Source organism: Oryctolagus cuniculus, chromosome 16, assembly GCF_051225735.1.
Source record: "Oryctolagus cuniculus isolate XC-2025 breed Fujian yellow rabbit chromosome 16, ASM5122573v1, whole genome shotgun sequence".
In the NCBI taxonomy this organism is placed as follows: Eukaryota; Metazoa; Chordata; class Mammalia; order Lagomorpha; family Leporidae; genus Oryctolagus; species Oryctolagus cuniculus.
Window position 1 is genome coordinate 388,101 of NC_142882.1, and position 8,170 is coordinate 396,270.

General features: G+C 72.1%; 2 protein-coding genes across 3 annotated transcripts; both read left to right on the top strand.

Moving 5' to 3' along the window:
* Window positions 1–1,955: 1,955 nt before the first annotated feature.
* LOC127490148 (neutrophil elastase) lies at window positions 1,956–4,111 on the top strand. 2 transcript variants are annotated; one of them, XM_051842308.3, is made up of 5 exons: window positions 1,956–2,136; window positions 2,674–2,830; window positions 2,973–3,114; window positions 3,396–3,626; window positions 3,719–3,973. In XM_051842308.3, the coding sequence occupies exons 1-5, from the start codon at window positions 2,070–2,072 to the stop codon at window positions 3,881–3,883; spliced, it is 762 nt and encodes a 253-aa protein (XP_051698268.3). In that variant the 5' UTR covers window positions 1,956–2,069; the 3' UTR covers window positions 3,884–3,973. The 2 variants fall into 2 exon arrangements, with proteins under 2 accessions (XP_051698268.3, XP_089172263.1); XM_089316137.1 differs by having other exon boundaries at window positions 3,396–4,111.
* A 1,157-nt stretch (window positions 4,112–5,268) lies between these two features.
* Window positions 5,269–7,111, top strand: CFD (complement factor D). The gene is made up of 5 exons (XM_070058459.2): window positions 5,269–5,345; window positions 5,848–6,004; window positions 6,099–6,243; window positions 6,328–6,585; window positions 6,894–7,111. Exons 1-5 carry the CDS (start codon window positions 5,291–5,293, stop codon window positions 7,053–7,055), a joined length of 777 nt encoding a protein of 258 aa, XP_069914560.2. The 5' UTR covers window positions 5,269–5,290; the 3' UTR covers window positions 7,056–7,111.
* Window positions 7,112–8,170: the final 1,059 nt, after the last annotated feature.

Genomic DNA, 8,170 nt, shown 5'->3' on the forward strand with positions numbered 1-8,170 from the left:
GCTGTGTACCAGGGAGGGAGCCCAGTGAGCACCTGCTGTGTACCAGGGAGGGAGCCCCAGTGAGCACCTGCTGTGTACCAGGCTGGCTGTGAGCACCTGCTGTGTACCAGGGAGGGAGCCCCAGTGAGCGCCTGCTGTGTGCCAGGGAGGGAGAGCTGCCCCAGTGAGCGCCTGCTGTGTGCCAGGCTGAGGTGCAGCCCCTGTGAACACCTGCTGTGTGCCAGGGAGGGAGCCCAGTGAGTGCCTGCTGTGTGCCAGGGAGGGAGCCCAGTGAGTGCCTGCTGTGTGCCAGGGAGGGAGCCCCAGTGAGCACCTGCTGTGTACCAGGGATGGAACCCCTGTGAGCACCTACTGTGTACCAGGGATGGAGAGCTGCCCCAGTGAGTGCCTGCTGTGTGCCAGGGAGGGAGCCCCAGTGAGTGCCTGCTGTGTACCAGGGAGGGAGCCCTTGTGAGCACCTGCTGTGTACCAGGCTGGCTGTGAGTACCTGCTGTGTGCCAGGGAGGGAGCCCCAGTGAGCGCCTGCTGTGTGCCAGGGAGGGAGAGCTGCCCCAGTGAGTGCCTGCTGTGTGCCAGGCTGGGGTGCAGCCCCTGTGAGCACCTGCTGTGTACCAGGGAGGGAGAGCTGCCCCTGTGAGCGCCTGCTGTGTGCCAGGCTCCTGTGAGCACCTGCTGTGTACCAGGCCCCTGTGAGCGCCTGCTGTGTACCAGGCTGGGGCCCAGCCCTTGGGAGCGCCTGTTGTGTGCCCAGCACCCCGCCCACCCGTCACTGGCCTGGAGCCAGGGGGACGTTGCCCTTGCAACAGCCTTGGCGAGCGACAGTTGGAGTGGGAACATCCTGGGGGGTGGGAGAGGTCGGGGCCACGGAGCGGGCTGGCTGGGGCTGGGACCCCTGCCCTTGGGGGGCCTCAAGTCCTCCCCAGTCCCCTCACAACATGGGAACTTTTCCCAGAACCCCCGCTGCAGCCCAGGGACCAGCCTGGCCCGGGTGGGGGTGGGGTGGGGGTCCAAGTGCCCCTGTGAGAGGTGGGAGATGAGGCCCTGCAGGGGGCCTGGCTGCAGCCCCCGGGGTCTGCGCTAAAACTGCGGCCAGCGGGAGGTCCTGGCTGGGACCCGGCCCCACTGCCCCCGGGGAAGGCTGGGCAGTGGTCACGTGTGGCCGCTCCAGGGCCCTGGGTAGGTGATGCGCGGGGCCCAGGGGGAGGGGACCTGGCCCAAGTCAGGCCTGAGCACCAGATGAGCAATGCTTCTGCAGGCAAGTGCGTCGTGGGACACGGCTCGGACATGGCTGGGCCACGGCTGGGCCACGCTGGGCCACGGCTGGGACACACTGGGCCATGGCTGGGCCACGCTGGGCCACGGCTGGGACACACTGGGACACGGCTGGGACACACTGAGACACGGCTGGGACACACTGGGACACGGCTGGGACACACTGAGACACGGCTGGGCCACGCTGGGCCACGGCTGGGACACACTGAGACATGGCTGGGACACACTGGGCCACGGCTGGGACATGGTTGGGCCATGGCTGGGCCACACCTGGGCCACTGCTGGGACACACTGAGACACGGCTGGGGCACACTGGGACACGGCTGGGACACACTGAGACATGGCTGGGACACACTGAGACACGGCTGGGACACACTGGGACACGGCTGGGACACACTGGGCCACGGCTGGGACACACTGAGACATGGCTGGGGCACACCTGGGCCACGGCGGGGACACACTGGAACATGGCTGGGGCACACCTGGGACACACTGGGACACGGCTGGGACACGGCTGGGCCATGGCTGGGACACACCTGGGGCACGGCTGGGACACACTGGGCCACGGCTGGGCCACGCTGGCACTAACGATACTGCTCACGGACCTGGCACTGAAACGTCAGTGGCTCCTGGGCGTTGACAGGTGCCCCTGCCGGAGCCAACCCGGGCTCCTGCTCCCCTCACCCCGCCCCGGGAGGAAGTGGGGGCACTGCAGGCCGTGGGGCAATCAACGGCCTCTCCCGGGGCCATAAAGAGGGCAGGGCGGGCTCGGGCTCAGAGACAGCAGCGCCCCCACCATGACCCTCAGTGGCTGGGCCTCGGGGGCCGCCCTGGCCTCTGCCCTGCTGGCTCTGCTGCTGGGCGGTGAGTGGGGCCACAGGTCCCTCTCCCTCTCCCTCTCCACCTGTCCACCTTCCGCCCTCCACCCTCCCACCCTCCACCTGCCCACCCCCACCCTCCACCTGTCCACCCTCCTACCCTCCACCTGTCCACCCCCACCCGTCCACCCCCACCCTCCACCTGTCCACCCCCCACCATCCACCTGTCCACCACCTGTCCACCCCCCCACCCTCCCGCCCTCCCCCCTCCACTTGTCCACCCTCCGCCCTCCCGCCCTCCACCTGTCCCTGGGTGTCCACCCTCTGCCCTCCTGTCCTCCCCCTGTCCCTGGTGTCCACTTGCTCAGCCAGGGCGGCCCCTCCACCGCGTGGGGACTGAGGGGGGCAGAAGCCAGGGCTCCAGGTGAAAGGCTGCAGCTGCACCCACGTCCAGCCCTGACCGTGGCCCGGCAGGGGGTGGTGGTGGGCCCCTTGCCCATCACCCGCCCGTGTCCTCACTGGCCCCACGGGCTCCCAGAGGGGGCTCCTGGCAGACCCTCACCGCACCCCCGTGTGTCCCCAGGCCCCGCGCTGGCCTCCGAGATTGTGGGGGGGCGGCCAGCCCGGCCCCACGCCTGGCCCTTCATGGTGTCCCTGCAGCGCCGCGGCGGCCACTTCTGCGGGGCCACTCTCATCGCCCGGAACTTCGTCATGTCGGCCGCGCACTGCATGAACGGCCGGTGAGTCCCGCCTCGGACGCACGGTTTCCATGCCTGCCGGGTGGGAGGGGAGAGGCTGGGGCCGGGGTCTGTCCTGTGCCCACCGGGCCGGCAGGGCGCAAGGCTCCCTGGGAGACCCCAACTGCCCCTTCTCCACCCACAGAAACTTCCGGTCGGTGCAGGTGGTGCTGGGTGCCCACGACCTGCGGCGGCGGGAGTCCAGCCGACAGACCTTTGCCGTCCGGCGGGTCTTCGAGAACGGCTTCGACCCCGTACGCCTAGTGAATGACATCGTGGTGCTCCAGGTGCGTGCGGGGGGCGGAGCAGGGGCTGGGGACGCGGTGGGGCACAAGGCGGGGTCCTGGGCCACTCCCAGGGCTGCGGCTGGGGCAGGGACAGCCCCCGCGGGCCGGCTGCAGGGCTGGGTTGACAGGGAGAAGCACCCGCCGTCTCCCAGGGGGACTTGAGGCTTGGGGTCAGGAGCGGCTTCAGGGCGGGTGTGCAGGCTCAGCTGGGGACCCCAGGCCCCGAGGGCAGGGGCCGCCACCCACCGCCTCACAGGTCGCCCCTGGCGTGCTGTCCACAGCTCAACGGGTCGGCCACCATCAACGCCAACGTGCAGGTGGCCCGGCTGCCGTCCCAGGGTCGCGGCGTGAGCAACGGCACGCGGTGCCTGGCCATGGGCTGGGGCCGGCTGGGCACGAACCGGCCCCTGCCCAGCGTCCTGCAGCAACTGAACGTGACCGTGGTGACCTCGCTGTGCCGGCGCAGCAACGTGTGCACGCTGGTGCGGCGCCGGCAGGCCGGCATCTGCTTCGTACGTCGGGCTCCCGGGCCCCCGGGAGGGGGGCTCCCACGCGGCGGGCGGGGCGGCCTCTCGGGGCAGCTCCTGACCCCCCGCCTCCGCAGGGCGACTCCGGCGGCCCCCTGGTCTGCCAGGGACTGGTGCACGGCATCGACTCCTTCATCCGGGGCGGCTGCGGCTCCGGGTTCTACCCAGACGCCTTCACGCCTGTGGCGAAGTTCTCGAACTGGATCAACTCCATCCTCTCGCGCAGGCCGCCCCGGCCCTAGCGGGTGGCCCGCCCCTGCCACCCCCCAGCCCCCCGCACGTGCTACAATAAAAGCCCTGACCGTTATCTGGAACGCGCTGTGTCCCGAGTAGGCCCCCACCAAGTGGCTGGCGGCACAGTCAGGTCGCCGGAGCAAGAGCCGAGTCCCCTCCCCACGCGCCGCAGAGGGGACTCGGGCCCCCTGCCCGCCACTCGGCGCCCTCACGCAGGGTTGGCCAAGTCTCCCGGCGTGGCGTGGGGCACGGGCAGAGCGGTGTGAAGCCCACACCAGCAGAGGCTTTGGGGCACCAGGCAGTGGGGAGCCGCCGCCTGGGAGGGGCCGTCCTGCCCCCCCACTTCCCCTCAGCGGGGGGCGGGGAGCACACAGGCCCCAGCCCTGATGGAGGGAGCCTGCGGTGGGGGCCCTGGCGACAGGGTCTGACCGGGGAGGAGGGGGCAGTGACGCCGAGGGTGCGGCCCCCCCACAGGCTTGGCGCCACCTCGGCCCCCAGGCCGCTCCCCGCCCCCGCCCCCGCCTCCCACTTGGGTCGGCTGCCAGGGAGCCTTGCTGTTTTTTTTTTTTTCCCTGCAATTTTGAGCACTTGCGGTTACACAACCTGGAGGACGCCCAAGGAGGCGTCTGCTGAGCGCGTCGGCCTTTACTGCAAAGGGAAATCGATTTTTAAAGACCGATTGACTTATCTGAAAGCCCGAGTTCCAAAGAGAGAGAGGTCCTCCATCCACTGGTTCACTCCCCAAATTCCCACGGTGGCCAGGGCCGGGCCAGGCCAAAGCCAGGAGCTTCTTCCGGGTCTCCCACGCGGGAGCAGGGCCCAGGCTCTCCTCCGGCCACGGGCAGGGAGCTGGGCGGGACGTGGACCTGCCCGGCCTGGCCATGCCCCCCCCCCCGGGAGGCAGGTGGGGTGCCGCCCCGCCCCTCCTGCCCGCTGTCTGCGCACAGAGGGGAAGAAGCGGAGGGGAAGGTCTCCCGGCCGGCCCAGGGACCCGCCGTACTCTCCGGAACCTTCCGCCGTGACTGGTTTGGGAGGCAGCAGGTGGTCCCGGCTCAGCCAATCAGAGGCAGGCGCCAGGCTTTGGCACCTGAAGGCGCTCAGGGCCCTGGACCCAGCCCCCCCTGCAGGGTGAGGCCCAGCTTTGGACCCACTCTCTGTCCTGGTCCTGCCACCCCACAGGGCCCCCTCCCGACCTCCAGCTGGTGGGGGTCTGGCCCCCGGGGGCCCAGTGACCCTGGGCCAGGCAGCCTCTCAGCCGGGGAGGAAACAGAGCTGGGGGGGGGGGGTTGTTTACCAGCACTGGCTCCAGCTGCGATTGTGCAACCGGGGCCGCGCCCGCCCCCCTCCCCCCCCCACCGCACCCCGGCAAAGCGCCCGGCCCCGCCAGGCCCACAGTCCCTGCGGGCGGCTTCGAGATGCGCAGGTCCGCGAGCGTGGCAGCTTTGGTCCTCCTGGGAGCGGCCGTGTGCGGTGAGTGGGCCTAGCGGAGGGGCTCCGGACCGGAAGCGCAGGGGTCCTCCAGGCCTCGGATCTGAAGACCAGGCCTGGCGGGGCCGCTGGGGCCGCTCTCCCGGGCTAACGTCGCGCCCGCCAGGGCAAAGGGGTCGCTCCCCGCCCCTCCCCGCGGGTCCTCCTGGGGGTCGCTCCCCACCCCTCCCCGCGGGCGTTCCTGGGGGTCGCTCCCCACCGCTCCCCGTGGGCGTTCCTGGGGGTCGCTCCCCACCCCTCCCCGCGGGCGTTCCTGGGGGTCGCTCCCCACCCCTCCCCGCGGGCGTTCCTGGGGGTCGCTCCCCACCCCTCCCCGCGGGTGTTCCTGGGGGTCGCTCCCCACCCCTCCCCGCGGGCGTTCCTGGGGCACGCGGTCCGCCAGGCCAGGGCGGGGGGGGGGCACAGGGCGGCGGCGGAGCTCGGAGTCCACAGGGGCCCCTCCGGGCGGGCCGGGGTCTCACGGCCGCCTGCCCGCCGCCCTCAGCCGCGCAGCCCCGCGGGCGCATCCTGGGCGGCGCGGTGGCCGAACCGCACGCGCGGCCCTACATGGCGTCGGTGCAGGTGGACGGCACGCACGTGTGCGGTGGCGTCCTGCTGGCCGAGGAGTGGGTGCTGAGCGCCGCGCACTGCCTGGAGGACGCGTGAGTGGCGGGCGCCCGGGCGGGGCCGGGGCCAGGGCCAGGGCCGGGGGGAGAGGGGGGCTCGGCTCTGACCGTGGCCCCGCCCCGCCTCCAGGGCCGGCGGGCGGGTGCAGGTGCTGCTGGGCGCGCACTCGCTCTCGCAGTCCGAGCCCTCCAAGCGCCGCTACGACGTGCGCCGCGTGGTGCCGCACCCGGACAGCCGCCCCGACGCCCTGGACCACGACCTCCTCCTGCTGCAGGTCCCACCCCCGCGTCCCGCCCCCGCATCCCGCCGCCTCGGCGCCGCGCACCCGGCGCTCACGCCCGCCTCGCCCGCCCCGCAGCTCTCGGAGAAGGCCGCCCTGGGCCCCGCCGTGCGCACCCTGCCCTGGCAGCGGGAAGACCGCGACGTGGCGCCCGGCACGCTCTGCGACGTGGCTGGCTGGGGCGTGGACACGCACGCAGGCCGCAGGCCCGACCTCCTGAAGCACGTGCAGCTGCCGGTGCTGGACCGCGACACCTGCAACCTGCGCGCGCACCATGACGGCGCCATCACCGGGCGCATGATGTGCGCGCAGAGCCACCGGCGGGACACCTGCAAGGTGCGCGGGCGGGGCGGGGCCGCAGCTTTGGTGCGGGGCCGAGGGGCGGGCCTAGGGGCTTGCGGAGCGGCGAGGGCGGGGAATTGGGCGAGGCGGGGCCGGAGATGAGATTGAGGACAGGTGGGGGTCCGAGAGGCGGAGGGGCCAAGAACCGGGTGGGCAGCTCTAGGGGGTGGGACGTGGAGAGGGCGGGCGGAGTCAGCCGTGATGGACGGGGCCCAGTGAGGCGGACGAGTAAGCCAAGGGCGGGACCGGGAGTGGGGCGGGGCTCCGGCAGGCCCCGCCCTCACGGGCCCCCTCCCACGCAGGGGGACTCCGGGGGTCCGCTGGTGTGCGGGGGCGTGGTCGAGGGCGTGGTCAGCTCCGGCTCACGCGTCTGCGGGAACCGCAAGAAGCCGGGCATCTACACGCGCGTGGCGAGCTACGCGGGCTGGATCGACAGCGTCCTGGCCGGGGGCGCGGCGTCCTGAGCGGACCTCGGGTCGGCCGGCGCGCGCGCCCAGCAATAAAAGCGATCATCCCTGCAGCGCGCGGCCGGCCTTTGTTGTGGAGTGCGTGCTGCGTGCGGGGATGCGGCGGGGGCGAAGCCGACAGAGCGCCGCCGGCGTCGTTCCGAGCTCGACCACGCGGTGGCGCCCGAGCCCTGCTGCACCCTGAGCTCCCCCTCCCGGGATCCCCAGTGGGGCGTGGGGGGTCCCCGGCACAAGACGCCTCCCCGGCTGAAGGACAAATGCGGGGGCGACAGCGGACCCCAGGCCCGGAAGTCCACTGCTCTCCCTGGGGGGAGGCCGTTACCGCCCAGCACCCACTCCCCACTAAGCCAAGCCTGGACCAGAGCAAGCAGGTCCCGGCTTCCCGTGGGTGGACGGAGGCTGAGGGCCCGAGAGGTGACCCGTGCACCCCACAGGGAGGGGGAGACGCAGCTGGGACCAGCACCCGCCTGGGAGTCACACTGCTGGCTTGCTTTTTGAACTTTTATTTACTTAGAAGAATGAGGGGGCTAGAGAGGTCTCCCACTCACTGACACTCCCAACGTGGCCACGAGGCTGGGCCAGGCCGAAGCCGGGCGCGGCACCCGGCTCCCCCAGCTGGGTGTGGGCACCCAGGCACTCGGGCCGTCACCCACTGCCTTCCCAGGTGTCTCGGCAGGGAGCTGGGTGGGAAGTGGAGCAGCCAGGCCTGAGCCTGGCGCCGTCCTGGGCAGGGGGCCGGGCTGGGGGGCCGTCGAGGGCCGGCGTGCAGCTGCCAGGGTTCCACCACAGTAGACGGGGGTGTTGGGGACGCGCTGTCAGAGGTGGGCGGGGCGGGCACACAGGCCCAGTTCTGGGGGACCTCATGTGTCCACAGCCTAAGCGGACGTCACAGGCAGCCTACTGCCCGAGCTGTTTCTGAGGTCAGCCTCGCGGGGCGTGCCGAGCGGGCTGGTGGCTCCACCCTCTCCTGTGGTCAGCGGGAGCCACGGGAGGCCCTGGAGGACGGGAGGTTGCGCCTGTATCACCCCCTGGGCCCAAGACCCGTGTGTGCGGCCCAGGCGGCCTGGGGCCCCCAAGCTGCGGGCTCCTGGGCGCCGCGGGACCCCCACCAG

What these genes read in the sequence shown, in the direction of transcription:
- LOC127490148 (XM_089316137.1), top strand. Translation starts at nt 2,070, where the DNA reads ATGACCCTCAGTGGCTGGGCCTCGGGGGCCGCCCTGGCCTCTGCCCTG. An exon ending in GCTGGCTCTGCTGCTGGGCG is followed by an intron (nt 2,137 to 2,673) that starts GTGAGTGGGGCC and finishes GTGTGTCCCCAG; the next exon opens with GCCCCGCGCTGGCCTCCGAG. An exon ending in ATGACATCGTGGTGCTCCAG is followed by an intron (nt 3,115 to 3,395) that starts GTGCGTGCGGGG and finishes TGCTGTCCACAG; the next exon opens with CTCAACGGGTCGGCCACCAT.
- CFD (XM_070058459.2), top strand. Translation starts at nt 5,291, where the DNA reads ATGCGCAGGTCCGCGAGCGTGGCAGCTTTGGTCCTCCTGGGAGCGGCC. An exon ending in CCTGGGAGCGGCCGTGTGCG is followed by an intron (nt 5,346 to 5,847) that starts GTGAGTGGGCCT and finishes CGCCGCCCTCAG; the next exon opens with CCGCGCAGCCCCGCGGGCGC. An exon ending in GCGCACTGCCTGGAGGACGC is followed by an intron (nt 6,005 to 6,098) that starts GTGAGTGGCGGG and finishes CCCCGCCTCCAG; the next exon opens with GGCCGGCGGGCGGGTGCAGG.